General features: G+C 39.6%; 4 protein-coding genes across 8 annotated transcripts; all 4 read left to right on the plus strand.

The window, feature by feature from the left end:
* Positions 1-859: 859 nt before the first annotated feature.
* Positions 860-2,057, plus strand: LOC126688573 (uncharacterized). 4 transcript variants are annotated; one of them, XM_050383342.1, is made up of 3 exons: positions 860-1,505; positions 1,606-1,701; positions 1,819-2,057. In XM_050383342.1, exons 1-2 carry the CDS (start codon positions 869-871, stop codon positions 1,653-1,655), a joined length of 687 nt encoding a protein of 228 aa, XP_050239299.1. In that variant the 5' UTR covers positions 860-868; the 3' UTR covers positions 1,656-1,701; positions 1,819-2,057. The 4 variants fall into 4 exon arrangements, with proteins under 4 accessions (XP_050239299.1, XP_050239281.1, XP_050239289.1 ...); XM_050383324.1 differs by having other exon boundaries at positions 1,606-1,690; positions 1,772-2,057; XM_050383332.1 differs by having other exon boundaries at positions 1,606-1,690.
* Positions 1,771-4,149, plus strand: LOC126688592 (uncharacterized). Of its 2 annotated transcripts, none has more exons than XM_050383358.1 (4): positions 1,771-2,299; positions 2,959-3,062; positions 3,219-3,287; positions 3,873-4,149. In XM_050383358.1, the coding sequence occupies exons 1-4, from the start codon at positions 2,217-2,219 to the stop codon at positions 3,875-3,877; spliced, it is 261 nt and encodes an 86-aa protein (XP_050239315.1). In that variant the 5' UTR covers positions 1,771-2,216; the 3' UTR covers positions 3,878-4,149. The 2 variants fall into 2 exon arrangements, with proteins under 2 accessions (XP_050239315.1, XP_050239308.1); XM_050383351.1 differs by having other exon boundaries at positions 1,772-2,299; positions 3,862-4,149.
* Positions 4,150-6,886: 2,737 nt separating this feature from the next.
* On the plus strand, positions 6,887-9,005 carry LOC126706369 (uncharacterized). The gene is made up of 2 exons (XM_050405817.1): positions 6,887-8,869; positions 8,973-9,005. Exons 1-2 carry the CDS (start codon positions 6,887-6,889, stop codon positions 9,003-9,005), a joined length of 2,016 nt encoding a protein of 671 aa, XP_050261774.1.
* A 3,745-nt stretch (positions 9,006-12,750) lies between these two features.
* LOC126706445 (B3 domain-containing protein At4g01580-like) lies at positions 12,751-14,605 on the plus strand. The gene is made up of 4 exons (XM_050405942.1): positions 12,751-12,852; positions 13,509-13,863; positions 13,961-14,088; positions 14,324-14,605. Exons 1-4 carry the CDS (start codon positions 12,751-12,753, stop codon positions 14,603-14,605), a joined length of 867 nt encoding a protein of 288 aa, XP_050261899.1.
* The last annotated feature ends 476 nt before the right edge of the window (positions 14,606-15,081 follow it).

A 15,081-nucleotide genomic window follows, 5' to 3' on the forward strand; every position in this document is an offset into this window, starting at 1 on the left:
GGTTGGGTTTTATTGTATTTTATTTTATTTTTTGTTTATTTTTTTTTGTTTTTGGTTGGCTTGTACTTTAAAATGGACGGTGCAACTCTGTGTAGTAGTGATAAATTCGCATTTCATGATAGTTTAGATAGCCTTTCCTCCAGGACTGATTAATGTATTACATATTCCTTGATAGATATTACCTCTAGGATTGGGAAGTCCCTTACTAAACTGTTGGTAGAATGCAATTCCCAACAGCTTAAAGGTCATTTAAAATCTTGCAAGTATGCAGCAAGGAGATGTGCATTTATACTAGATTCAAGTATGATATATGTTCTAAGTTTTTGGTACTTCCCTTAATTGAAACTTGAAGCTTGCGTTTGATATTTTCAATTCATTTGATTTGGGCGTGTACGTTAGGAAATAATAACTTCAAAATATGTGTCCTGATTGCAATGTGATATTAATGGAGTTGTAAATCTCGTGAAGCCTAGATACAGAAGTGAAATTCTGATATTTTCACTTATGCTAAGATTGAACTTATGTACAACCAACTATACGTGTTTTTTAGAAGTATTATCTCAATGTTTAGATTGCGTAGCGATAAACATAACAGGAAACATACAACCTCCTGAGTGTTGGGTTGGAACTATAAATTCTTGCACAGGGGGGGCCAACCCCTATTTTTATACACTGTCTTTTTAAAGATGCTTCATAATTATAAGTAATATAAGGATTTCATTAGCTATGTTTGCTACTTTTTCTTTTGATTTTGGAACAGATTTATCCAAGTTTTGCATCATACTTGCGTTCTTGCTTTTATGACGCCCTTGTTTTGTAGGTTCGGACGATGATTAGGTCTATACCGAGGTACGATGAAGGTTCTGACATGCACACTGACCTTACATTTACACTAGAGCTTGTGGAGGAGCTAGGCCGACTTAAATTGGCGAATGCGCTTGCAGAAGCAGTTGACATTGATAGACAGGCCCCAGTTCGTGGCGGGCAACGTGGTGGGTCTCGTGGGGGTGGACATCGTGGAGGTGGTCAAGCTGGTCGCAGCCGTACGACCGAGTCGGCTCCCATCTACGAGGAAGGGAATGAGGAGGGTGTAGAAGAGGCATGGCTTGGCACTGATTGGGTACTGTCTGATGACGACGGCAGGACACCGCGATGCACGCCTGGCGATGGTGCTGGGCCATCCCATAGCGTCGATCATCAGGGCACTGTTCCAGCCCACACTACATCCCATGGTGCTAGCACGGACTTTGAGGGCCCTCCTCGTATGTCGCCCCCAGTTTTCAGTGGATCTGCCCATGATGGTGGATGCATATTTGTCCCCACACCAGGCATGCCCACCCCACCTCTAGTGCATGTGGACCCCACCATGTCAGCTCCATCTCAAACCGCCCACGGAGAGGCTGTACAGATTGAGCAGATACCGGCTGAGGACATTGAGCCGGTGGAGGCTTTGCGGAGATCGCGACGCCCGCGTGCGCATGCTCCCGATTGCGGGACCGGTGATGGTATGTACTTCGTCTACACTTCCCATCTTCTTGAGCTACTTGTACTGTGCATTTGATTGATTATGTTAATTTAATTATGCTGTTGTGTCTGATGAAACAGGTAAGATTAGACCTGTTAGGGCATATGGGCGGAAACGAAAAGATCATTAAATGCCTTAGTGTATGCTTATACTTCCTGCCTATAGGTGACTGCATAGTTACGTTTCACTTTTCTTCTAAAGTCGTATTTTTTTTTTAGACCTAACTGCAATGGTGGACACGAAAAGGCCATTGAGCTGGATTGTCCTTGTGTGCTTATTCTTCATGTGTATAGGTGACTGGAATAAGCATGCAAAATGTTCTACTAATTGGGGAGAATCTTGGTGGCTGTGCATCTATTTCTGGATCATTGCTTGGGGAGAATACTGGCTGTCAATGTGTTTGTTGTCAAGAAATTGATATTTTGGAGAAAACCCATAAGGCGTATTGTATTTATTGATGTATTAGGAAGTTTTTCTGCACTTGGAGTTTTGATTGCAATTTGACAAATGTCTGGATTGGTATTCATTTGAAGCCAAACTTTCTTGTGTTTTTGTATGTTGTTAGCTACAGTAAAGTGGGTTGTAAGAGAGTAATTTGTTTTTTTATTTTTGTTAGTTTTGTGAGAAACAAATGTGTGGTATTGTTGATAAGCAAGAAGAAGTAATTTGATACTTTCTGTAAAAGAGTTTGATGACGAAGTTTATGCGGATCAATGGCAGAACCAACTCCTTTGTAGCAAATCATTTATCCGAGTCTCTACAATGCTTGGCTAGGTATGTGTCTCTCTCCTAATTTTTTGATTCGCCTTCCCTACAATTCCTAGATTGGTACATCCTCCTTCCCATTTTATTAATTTTAATCTCCTTTAAATCCCCTCCTCTCTAGAATGATTAGATCTGTGTACATTTGATTACAAGTTCGTTAGTAGGAACTTTGGAGAATAGAATTTATATTTTTTTCTAGCATTGTTCTAGAGCAGCTCACAATATAACTTACCCAAAGCTGAAAACGGCAAAAATCTTAGTTATGTGTGCATGTTTTGTTCCTTTTGCTTCTTGGGGTTTGTAATTGTTATTTATCATTGTATATATTACCTTTTCATTTTGGTAGCAAATTGGGAACCCAATGAGAAACATTTAATTGATTATTGATTTTTTCATCAATTAGCCTTCTTATTTTATGATTTTCAGTATATATATATATATATATATATATGTTGTGTGTGTCATTGGCCAATGAATCAAATCTTGTCCATCATTTGCTTTAATGAAATGATGGAGGCATTAATGAAAAATTTGCATACTGTTTGAATGTTACTTTTATTGTTTGTGTATTGCCGTTTTTTGGGTTTGAATTATTATCTATGCTTACAAAGGTATATGCATTTTTCTCAATAATTTTCGGTTAGTATCTAATGTCTCCTTCACCACAGCACATTAAGACGTTGGAGAAGTGGCCAACCTTCAGAATCCTGGGAGGCTCATAAGGCAGCAATCCAAGCACTCATAAAGCTGCCTTCAGGCGAGCTTGTTACAGGTATAATATGATTCAGTAGATGACTGTTCTGCTAGATATTGTTTTAGATTTTGTTGGTAGTTGGAATTGGTTACATCAGATTGGAATGCATTATCAACTACGAATGTCTTTCACTATGAACTTATGGGGTTCATTTTTATGCTACCACGATTTTAGGTTCAAGTGATACAACTTTAAAACTTTGGAGAGGAAGCAAATGTACACATACTTTTGTTGGGCATACAGGTATTTTTTCCATTTATTTGCCTTCATTGTGCTTTATATATATATATATATATATATATATATATATCCTTATCTGCAATGTGTTGAAATCATGTGGGAATGAAAATAATTGTAGATTTTGCAAACTAACGATGCTGTAAAATTTTCTTCTTACATGTCTGTTTGGTGATCATCAAACATATTTTCTTTGAGCTTCCTATAAGTTAGAAGTGGAAGAAGCATTTAATAAGACTTCTGATGTATAAGTTGGCATTAATTGACCAAACTGTTGACGTGGGTAATCCTCATATGTTTAGTGCTTTACATGGTTTGATTGCTAAAAAATTTAGACATGATGATACCGAGTTTGTCTCTTGTGGAGTATTTAGTGGGAAAGGAATGCTTGCACTTTTGACGGAAGTGCAAGCATTCTTGATTTGAAGTTGCTCTTCTGGACTTTATCTAAGCGGACTAATGCTTTGGCATTCATTACCAATCTGACTGGTTTTCTATTTATCTTCACATGATTGAGAGTTGTGTTATTTGCTTCAAACTTGGCTTTATAATATGGCTTTATATATCATTGATAAAACAGATCAAATATAGGCTGATGCACTTGTTCTGAGGGGGATCAGTTGCACATTTGAGGAAGGGCACAAAATACGTATTGTTGGCAGAATTGGCAGTGGCAAGACCACTCTCATAGAGATGAACCTGTTTTGTCCAGTGGAGCTAGCTAGAGGGACCATTGTAATGTATCTATTGAAACCTGTAGTATTCCATGTAATGTTCACGAGATTACGTAACTTTTAAATTTTAAGTGTTCATTTTTTTTCTAATTCAGAATAATACTACAAGGTACATCATAATTTTAGGGTTTTATTTACTGTGTTTGGGATTCAAGAACCTTTATATAGCTGTGTTATTTGTTTTTTTAGTTGGTTGGTGTCAATTTTTATTCATGGTCATTTTGTTCTGGACTTTCTATATTGTGGCTATTAAAATTTTCAGAATTGACTTGAAGAATTTAGATAATTTTCTAATGTTGGACGATTTATCATGTATGAATAATTCCAATCCTATCTTTTTTAAACTTTGAATTTTCTTTGATTGGTATGGATTGCAGTGAATCCTCCAACGAGGAGGATTTCCAAATCGTTCATGTAGAGGTTATGCAATTCATTGTTGTTTTTTACGTCATGTACATTCGTTAATCGTGGCTTATTGTGTATAGGCTGATGTAGTATTTTGTAAGTACACAATAATGGACTGCAGTGAATCAAATAGACGGGGTACGACCAAAGCTGACTGAATAGGATCAAATAGAGTAAATAGAATGTAGTACACCGATTTTCCTAGAAACCACAGTGGACCGAATAAGACCAAAGTAGATATAATGGACCGAATAAGACCAAAGTAGTCCAAAAACAAAAATAATAAGGTTATTTTTCCATATATACATATCTGCCAGTGAAACAATTGGAAAACGATGACACTTCTACTTAAAGCACACATGACAACAGATGGTACTTGGAAGTATACATATCTTACTAAATACCACAACAAGAAGTCGTACTTTTGCATTCATGCATCCGTACGTTGTCTCGTGGGTGCATCAACTTCATCATCCCCCACAACATGAGCCACCACTTCATTCAACATGTTTGCACTCAACGTTGCGATCCTCCTTGCGTGGTCACGCTCCTCAATGGCAACTTCCAACTGATACCTTAACAAAGTGTGCCTAATGTCTCCACTGCCATAGTTGGTTCCTTCGCTTTGAGAAGTGCTAGGTGGAGTTGAGGTTGATATGTTTGGAGTTTCCCACGACGTAGACACACCACCATGCACGCCCATACCATTACCATGCAAATACTCCATGTATGCAGCTTTGGCTTCCCTTTGATCTTTATATGATTTGTGATTGGCGTTTGGGAATTTATGAACTTGTCTACTCGCATCTAGCCAACTGTCGTATATGCCTGGAACACGACCGTTAAACACAACATAGGTTCGTCCCATCCTGCTCTACAAAAACGCAATGGTGGGAACTCTTTGCACTAGAATGTGGTTGCACCTTCTAACGTGTGAAGTGAGCTTTTGTAGTGGAAATGGGGCCACAACTCGATTCCATAGAAATCGAGTTATAGCATGCGGAGTTACATGTAACTCGACTTCTCATTAACCGAGTTTCTGAAATGCCGTCATTTCAATACGTCTTGTCAACAGTAACTCGATTTATGTGGTATCGAGTTTTATATAAAATCGATTTACTTAATATCGAGTCATGTTGTCCCCCTCCCCACATTTCAGAATCCATGCACGTGTCTGGCTCTATCTGTGTTGAAAACCTTCACTGTCTGGTCTCTGAAAAAGAAAGCCTATGAGGTGAACAAAGTTTGCTAACTCTTCTGCCATTTTCCTTGTCATTATTGCATCCTCACCAGGCGTGCTGTTGCTGTGGTCCCCTTCTTCTTTGTTCTGGCACATCTTCCCTGACAGGTATATATTCACTTACATAACTACTTATAAATGGATTGACTTACATAACTACTTAAGGGTTTGGATTGCTTTCTACAACTGTCTTATTCTGACATTATGTGTGTGTATATATATACATAAAGAAAACATTGTATAGATATATGTATATATAGACAAACGTACTTACCCATATAATAAGATGTATATGTGGCATTCCCAAATATATGTATATATATATACACACACATACACACACACACACACACACATATAAGGGGAAATATATATATATATATATATATATACATGTATGTATGTATGTATATGCAAATATATGTAAATATAAACAAAGCTACCTACCCATATATGATCACATGTATATATATATATATATATATATACACACACACATGTATAGGTATGTTTACATATAATGTATGTGCTTAGGGCACCAATTTTTTGAAACATTTTTGTTAGGAATTGCAAAAACTGTTAGTGCATTGAAAATCCTGGAAAAAATTGTCCAAGAAACGATTAATTATTGTGTGCTCTTATGACTTATGTGAGAATAATCTTATATGTGTGTATGTGTGTGTGATAGTGACATTGTATACATATTGTTCCTAAATATGTCGAGTTTTATATAGTAATGTATATAATAATTTTTTTTGAAAACTCTTTTGGGAAATATGTATATAATCATTCTAAATAAACATATATATAAACAAACATTGTACGGTGAATTCATATGATGACATATGCATTCATTCGTAACTACACAATAATGATGTGTAATGTATACTGAGGTTTAAATTGTATGGCTCTTTCAGTTCTGAAAGTCTTTGCTGTGTGGGTTCTGAAAAAGAAAGCCTGCGAGGTGAACAAGTTTTGCTGACCATGTTTGCATTTTCCTACTCCATATTGCATCCTTACCAAGCGAGTTTACAAACACCCTAATTCTTTGTTGTGGCACGTCTCCCCTAAAAGGCCAATGTTTGTGTTCAAACGAATCAAGTGTGTACACCTATAATTAGGATAGCATCATAGTGCATCTGTAAAAGAGTAATTACTGTTGCATTAACATAACCCCCTATCTTCTGCATGATAACCACAATTAATTGTCCTTATCCAGGTCTGCCATGGGTCGTCACTGCTTCTACGTTTACTATGATGGGGAACAGTATTTCCATGACTTGCATGGGTTGTCCTATAAAGGCGAGTCAGTGAAGCAGAAGTTCATTGAGTTGAAATGGGGAACACACTTGAGAAAAATGCACCGGAAGATAATGGAAGCTCTACGGTTGGACAAGGAGTCACATAAGATATCCATTGTGTACCGTGCCCCCCAGATACTTGTGAGTACTCAGGTTGTCTACAACTCAAATCCGTTGGGTTGCGATGCTGACGTGGACATGATGTGGGCAGTGATTAAGCGGACCCCCCAGTTCATAGCGTCTGACTTGTATGTAACTGTTGAGGCTGTTGGGTTCCATGGTAGTGCAAGTTCACAGCATGCCAGTGGGGTGGAAGAGCCACACTCATTGTCGGTTGACGTGCATCCTCCCTTTGCCTATGCCACGCCTTTCCCCTACAATAATCAACCATGTGCAATAGATCATTTGGACAACACCGAAGTGGTGGGCGCCACCAATACACATGATGTGGGAGGGTCTATTCACACATATGAGCATGTCCAAGCTGATATGGACGGGGGAATTGATATTGATGCCAGCCGAGATGTGTATGAAGAGTTCATTGATACTGATGGACCAGTGGACGACGCGGAGGTCTTAGATGTACCACTGATTGAAAATAACGAGGAGGATTGCCTTACAACAGTTCCTATCCCAGAATGGTTCACATCAAACACATGGGACAATATTAATGACCCATCACCTGCATTGGGTACAGGACATCTTACAAGTTGGCATAAAGATGACCACCCAGCAAGGGGGATGCTATTCAAGAATAAAGCCTCTGTTCAATATGTGTTGACCCTCTACTCTGTGGAGCATAATAAGCAATACAAGGTCATCAAGTCTGACACCAATAGGCTGGTAGTGCGGTGTAAGAATGAGGCATGTCTGTGGTCAATTCGGGCCAATTGCAGCAAGAAGCACGGGATGTGGGTTATCAGTACATGTAAGGGTCCCCATAGTTGCTCATCCCTCCAGCTACCAACTGATGGGCGGATGATGGATTCAAAGTTCATCTCCATTGCACTTGAGAAGTATGTACGGGAAGACCTAACCCGAAAGGTAAGGGACTTGCGTAGTATGTTGCATGCAAGGCATGGGCATGATGTAACTATGTACAAGGTTTGGGAAGCCAAACAGAAGGCAGTTGCACGTATTTACGGGGATTTTGACGAGTCGTACGCAGAATTGCCACGATTTCTAGCTGCATTGTCTGATGCAGATCCGGATACTGTGACCACACTAAAGTGTGACCCCAATGTCCCGGGGACTTGTATATTCAACTCCGCGTTTTGGGCTTTCGGTCCGTGTATTAGAGGGTTTAGGCATTGCAGGCCGGTGATAAGCATAGATGCAACGCACCTTTATGGCAAGTACAAAGGAAAGCTGTTGATAGCAATGGCAACAGATGGTAACAACGAGGTTTATCCACTCGCATTTGCCGTTGTCGAAAGCGAGAGCACGGAGACATGGGGATGGTTCTTGGCATGCCTGTTGACCTATGTTACAGACCGCACCAATTTGTGTATAATATCCGACAGGCATCGTGGGATACAATCATGCTTCGATGACACCACTAGGGGCTACTTGCAACCGCCCTTAACCCATCACCGGTATTGCCTCCGCCATTTAGTAAGCAATGTTAACACTAACTTCAATAGTGTGTCGTTGAAGAACTTGGTATGGAACGCAGCAACTGCGAATCAAGTTAGGAAGTTTGAGAACACCATGGATTGCATCAAGAATGTCAACCCGGCTGCGTACGACTATCTTAAGGAGGTAAATCAAGAAAAGTGGACACTTGTACACGACCATGGGCACCGATATGGGGCAATGACAACCAACCTGTCAGAGTGCTTCAATGGGGTACTTAAGGGCGCACGTAGCTTGCCCATAACTGCAATGGTGAAGTTTACATTTTACAAGGTGAACTCATACTTTGACGAACGTCGAAACAAAACCCTAGAGAAGTTGGAAGAGGGGCAAGTGTGGTGCAAATATGCCTATGACAAGTTCGAGGAAAATCAAGAGAAGGCGAAGCTCCATATTGTTAGAAGGATGAGTGCGCAACGACGGTTATATACAGTGGAGACACAGTCTTCACTGTTGAACACTGGCGGGGGAGATCACACCCATAGGGTTTCCCTCATAGACATGACATGCACGTGCGGCAAATGGGAAGCAAACAAGATCCCTTGTTCCCACTTGATAGCAGTTTGTGCCAAACACAACCATGATGCCACTGAGTATATGGATCATTTCTACCGCCTTGAAGAACGCTATCACAGCTATGAGCCTATATTCCAACCACTAAAAGATAGGTTAGAATGGCCGGAGCCAGCAGAAAGGAGAACCGTAATGCCAAACCAGCGGTTGATCCGTGAAAAAGGTCGGCCCAAGTCCACGAGAATCCGCAATGAGATGGATGACGAGGATAGGGAGTTGCCAACCTCATTGTGGATTGAGAATGGACCAAAGTTGAAGTGTGGGTTGTGTCGCCAAGAGGGTCATAACCGTCGTACATGTCCAACTCGAAATGTGGCTTCAACAAGCCATGGTGCTATGTAGCAGGTAACAATTACAAATCATAGTAACAAGGGGGTATCATAAGTTATTCTTCTTTACATGTTTAGATATTACATTATATGAGTTATAATTAAGATGTGGGCAGTAATTTGTAGTATTCTTTCAATCTTATTGTTTGTGGTGTACATATTCTAGTATTCATGAGGTCTCTATTTCCCTAACTGTATATGTTTTGCTGCAGATTTGTATTCAATCCGCAAGGTGTAACTGTAGATGCTCCTCATTTAAGCAGGCAAGCTTGAATGCTCTTCTATATTTGTCAATTCAATTTATTGATTACCATGGGTTGTATACTAATTTCTGTGTTGGCTACTCCTCAGAAAGGAGGCAACTTCTGAAAAGAACAAAAAGAAGGTGTCACTCAAATGCTATGACTCCATGTTTGCCTAAAACCATTGTTGGTGGATGCTGTCCAAGTTTCAACTTACAATTGCTATGACTGTTTAAAATGCAGAAATGGAACTTTTTATTTTTGTACATCAACTGATTTAAATGCATAGAGGCTCTTTACTTACAAATAAGCTTGTATATATGGATGATTTTTTCATTCGCGTAATGCAAATGGGGGAATGTTACTGATGGATGTGGTTGGTTATGATTTGTATGGATGACTTGTTGTTCACAGCATGGTTGTCAGCAGGTCCACTTTAACCATGAATAAGCACGATACTGAATGCGTGTGAACAGTGCAAGTAGCAAGCAAAACTACAAGTAGAAAGGTTATACTAAATGAAACTCGATTTTCTAGATAACGAGTTACGTTGCAGTCCATTTTCAACCCCCTTCGACTGTATCCACTCTCAATTGTCAAGTATCTGAGTTACTCGATTTCTCGATATCCGAGTTACCTTCAACATACCTCGATTTATAGGGTACCGAGTTACGTTGGAGATTCCTCTTGGACTGTATCTGGACCAGTCCAAATAGCTGGACTGGGTGATTGAGCCCAGTCACGGAAACTCGATTTCCTTATCACCGAGTTATTTTGAGAAGAACTCGCTATCTGTACCTTCGAGATACGTTGAAGACCGTTGTCTCCACTTAGATTCCTCTTGGACTGCCTCTGGACCAGTCCAATTATCTGGGCTGGTTCAGGAAGCCCAGTCAACTTAACTCGATTTCGTGGTTACCGAGTTATGTTGAGAGTAACTCGATATATATAGCATCGAGATACGTTGAAGACCGTTGTCTGCACTTAGATTCCTCTTGGACTGCCTTTGGACCAGTCCAATTATCTGGGCTGGTTCAGGAAGCCCAGTCAACTTAACTCGATTTCGTGGTTACCGAGTTATGTTGAGAGTAACTCGATATATATAGCATCGAGATACGTTGAAGACCGTTGTCTCCACTTAGATTCCTCTTGGACTGCCTCTGGACCAGTCCAATTATCTGGGCTGGTCCAGGAAGCCCAGTCAACTTAACTTGATTTCGTGGTTACCGAGTTATGTTGAGAGTAACTCGATATATATAGCATCGAGATACGTTGAAGACCGTTGTCTGCACTTAGATTCCTCTTGGACTGCCTCTGGACCAGTCCAATTATCTGGGCTGGTTCAGGAAGCCCAGTCAACTTAACTCGATTTCGTGGTTACCGAGTTATGTTGAGAGTAACTCGATATATATAGCATCGAGATACGTTGAAGACCGTTGTCTCCACTTAGATTCCTCTTGGACTGCCTCTGGACCAGTCCAATTATCTGGGCTGGTCCAGGAAGCCCAGTCAACTTAACTCGATTTCGTGGTTACCGAGTTATGTTGAGAGTAACTCGATATATATAGCATCGAGATACGTTGAAGACCGTTGTCTCCACTTAGATTCCTCTTGGACTGCCTCTGGACCAGTCCAATTATCTGGGCTGGTCCAGGAAGCCCAGTCAACTTAACTCGATTTCGTGGTTACCGAGTTATGTTGAGAGTAACTCGATATATATAGCATCGAGATACGTTGAAGACCGTTGTCTGCACTTAGATTCCTCTTGGACTGCCTCTGGACCAGTCCAATTATCTGGGCTGGTTCAGGAAGCCCAGTCAACTTAACTCGATTTCGTGGTTACCGAGTTATGTTGAGAGTAACTCGATATATATAGCATCGAGATACGTTGAAGACCGTTGTCTCCACTTAGATTCCTCTTGGACTGCCTCTGGACCAGTCCAATTATCTGGGTTGGTCCAGGAAGCCCAGTCAACTTAACTCGATTTCGTGGTTACCGAGTTATGTTGAGAGTAACTCGATATATATAGCATCGAGATACGTTGAAGACCGTTGTCTCCACTTAGATTCCTCTTGGACTGCCTCTGGACCAGTCCAATTATCTGGGCTGGTCCAGGAAGCCCAGTCAACTTAACTCGATTTCGTGGTTACCGAGTTATGTTGAGAGTAACTCGATATATATAGCATCGAGATACGTTGAAGACCGTTGTCTGCACTTAGATTCCTCTTGGACTGCCTCTGGACCAGTCCAATTATCTGGGCTGGTTCAGGAAGCCCAGTCAACTTAACTCGATTTCGTGGTTACCGAGTTATGTTGAGAGTAACTCGATATATATAGCATCGAGATACGTTGAAGACCGTTGTCTCCACTTAGATTCCTCTTGGACTGCCTCTGGACCAGTCCAATTATCTGGGCTGGTCCAGGAAGCCCAGTCAACTTAACTCGATTTCGTGGTTACCGAGTTATGTTGAGAGTAACTCGATATATATAGCATCGAGATACGTTGAAGACCGTTGTCTGCACTTAGATTCCTCTTGGACTGCCTCTGGACCAGTCCAATTATCTGGGCTGGGTAAGGAAGCCCAGTCAACTTAACTCGATTTAGTGGTTACCGAGTTATGTTGAGAGAAACTCGATATATATAGAATCGAGATACGTTGAAGACCATTGTCTACAATTGTTACCGAGTTATTCCCATGTAACTTAACTCGATTTCTTTATAAGCGAGTTATTCCCATATAACTCGATTTCTTGTGTATCGAGTAATTCTACTTTAACCTGATGTTCAGGATATCGAGTTACTTCAAATGGACTTCCAAACCACCACACACAACATGGATTCCTCTGAGATACACTGCGCACAGCATGGACTCCTTTTAGTCCCAGTACACATAACTCGATTTCTTAATAATCGGGTTATGTGTATGACCAACCCACTATTTAGTGCTCAAACGTACGAAGCAGCAACTGTTCAACTTCTTCTCAGCGAAAGTTTGGAGAACCAGAACAATGGCTTCTCAATGGCGGAGAGACAACGACGATGGTCCTGCTGATCGGTCCCCACACTTTTTCAAGATTATTCTGCAGAATGCTGTTCAGGAAGGAAAGCTTGTAAGTATGCTCAAATTTATAAATTCTATCATTGTCTGAAAATCATATGCTAATACACTTCGAACACTTCATCTTCTTTATTTGTGATTGTTGAAATATGTACATTTGTTACATGTAGTCAGAAAAACTTTCATTTTGCAATACGTAGGTTACACTTTAAGAAGAACACAGTCACATAACAGAGTACTTTTGCATCGTACACTTTTATATGAACAAAAAATGAAACAGGGATATAAGCGCATGGTAGAGATTGAGGAAAAATATGAAGGAAATTCACAGTTTAATATATATTCTTTTGGAGTGGACCTGTCAAATGTACAACATTTCCCCAAAATTTTTTACATTTCAACAACAACAGAGAAATGTAAAAGTGTAGAGGTTGATGGTTATTTTGGTTATAAGATTAGGTTGTATAAATTGGTTTCAAAATTCATAAGAGTTGTTACTGTTATAGCTATTAAATATAACGTCAATGTTGCAGGATTACATTTTATTTTGTTTGATTTTCTTTTCTTTTTTGTGTGGGGGTGGGGGCCTGTAACTAAGAAGTATTCTGCCATCATTCAAACTTTTATTTTCTAGCATTGTGTATAAGGATTGATTGCATGTGTTTATTTCCCTAGCCTGCATTTATGTTATGGAGATTCTTTTTACAGCGGATTCCAGATAAGTTCGTGCAGAAATTTGGAGTGGACCTGTCAGATATGGCCTTTCTCACTATTCCAAATGGTAGAAAATGGAAAGTCAAGTTGGCACAACATGCTGGGGGGGTTTGGTTTCAAAATGGTTGGTCCGAATTTGCAAGCTCTCATGGTGTAGCCGTGGGGCACTTGCTGGTTTTCAAATATGAAGGAAATTCACAGTTTCATGTACTCATATTTGATGCCACTGCAACAGAAATAGACTATACTTTAGACGACGAACAACATGTACATCATAGGATCGAAGATGATGAGAGTGATGACAGCTCTGTTGAAATCATCAAACACTTTTATAGGGGAGAGGGTTCAGGTTTGAATGTTACACTTTTGTAAGCAACTGCTTGATTTGTTTAGCTTCTGCTCTATTAATTTTATGTGCATGACTTCGTATTTTCAACTTCTTTCAGGATCAGCCCATCCTAAGAAAGACGGTGGTGTAGCTAAAAATCTTGTTATAGCCAATGCTTTTAAATCAGAAAATCCCCTTTTCACTGTTACCATGCGTCCATCCTACATTAATGGCAAGGATCGTGCGGTAAGCTTTTAGCTTCACTAAAATGGAATATTTTTGTAATTTAGAAATGCAACTCCCATTAACTGTCATTTTTCATAGATCAATTAGAAAGATTGTCACACTAGATACTTGTGGCTGGACATTTTGTTGGTAATGATTTTTTCTTATTTGTGTTTTTAGGTGAAAAGATGTAGATCAATTAGATACTTGTTGCTGGAATATATTTGTTAAATATCTATTATTGTTCCTTGTACAGAGTTTACCCCAACACATTATCAACTACTTACCAAGAGACGGGTTTACCAAGGACTACACCAAAGCAAGTATACTCCCTGTCAAGCTCCAGATTGTGGACCGATTATGGCCTGTGAAGCTATACATTTATGAACGAAGTGGGGGTTCATCATGTGTCGTATCAGCTGGTTGGTCTGCGTTTGTGAGGGAAAATAGTTTGCAAGTAGGAGATGTTTGCGTATTTGAGCTGATTATGAGGGACGGTGTTGTGTTAAACGTCCACATTTTCAAGTGCGAAGACTAAGTGGTTAGGGTGGATGCAAAGTGATGATAATATTATGTGATGTTTAGAGTGTGTTTACTTTGCAACTTTACTATTCATCCCTATTTTGTTCATCCCAGTTTGCAACTTTATTGATTGGGTACTTTTGTGATGTTTAGAGTTTCACTCTTGGGAAATTTTTAATTACTATGATGAAATTTCATATGTATTTTAAAATGAATGTGATGCTGTATTTTTTTTCTGCGGTTTTGTTTGGATTTTGGCCTTTTTTGCATGGCGACTCTTGGATTTTATTTTAGGGGGGTCAACATTGTTATTGCTATAGGATTTTGTTCTTTTCAGATGACATTGTTGTATGTTTTGTATATATTGTAACACTTTAATACAATAACACCATGTGCAATAATTTTTAGTCATTATTATAGCTGTTTGCAAATTTAGATGTTTATAAAATAAGTGAGAAGTTAATCCATCAATTGTGTCAATCAATATAATGT

Source organism: Quercus robur, chromosome 1 (genome assembly GCF_932294415.1).
Source record: "Quercus robur chromosome 1, dhQueRobu3.1, whole genome shotgun sequence".
Lineage (NCBI taxonomy): Eukaryota > Viridiplantae > Streptophyta > Magnoliopsida > Fagales > Fagaceae > Quercus > Quercus robur.

Bases quoted from the DNA above. Each gene is read 5' to 3' on its own strand.
- LOC126688592 (XM_050383351.1), top strand. From the start codon at position 2,217: ATGACGAAGTTTATGCGGATCAATGGCAGAACCAACTCCTTTGTAGCA. The intron at 2,300-2,958 runs GTATGTGTCTCT...CCTTCACCACAG, and splicing joins TCTCTACAATGCTTGGCTAG to CACATTAAGACGTTGGAGAA. The intron at 3,063-3,218 runs GTATAATATGAT...CCACGATTTTAG, and splicing joins TTCAGGCGAGCTTGTTACAG to GTTCAAGTGATACAACTTTA.
- LOC126706445 (XM_050405942.1), top strand. From the start codon at position 12,751: ATGGCTTCTCAATGGCGGAGAGACAACGACGATGGTCCTGCTGATCGG. The intron at 12,853-13,508 runs GTAAGTATGCTC...TTCTTTTTACAG, and splicing joins CTGTTCAGGAAGGAAAGCTT to CGGATTCCAGATAAGTTCGT. The intron at 13,864-13,960 runs GTTTGAATGTTA...AACTTCTTTCAG, and splicing joins TTATAGGGGAGAGGGTTCAG to GATCAGCCCATCCTAAGAAA.
- LOC126688573 (XM_050383342.1), top strand. From the start codon at position 869: ATGCACACTGACCTTACATTTACACTAGAGCTTGTGGAGGAGCTAGGC. The intron at 1,506-1,605 runs GTATGTACTTCG...CTGATGAAACAG, and splicing joins CGATTGCGGGACCGGTGATG to GTAAGATTAGACCTGTTAGG.
- LOC126706369 (XM_050405817.1), top strand. From the start codon at position 6,887: ATGGGTCGTCACTGCTTCTACGTTTACTATGATGGGGAACAGTATTTC. The intron at 8,870-8,972 runs GTGAACTCATAC...AGGAAAATCAAG, and splicing joins TGAAGTTTACATTTTACAAG to AGAAGGCGAAGCTCCATATT.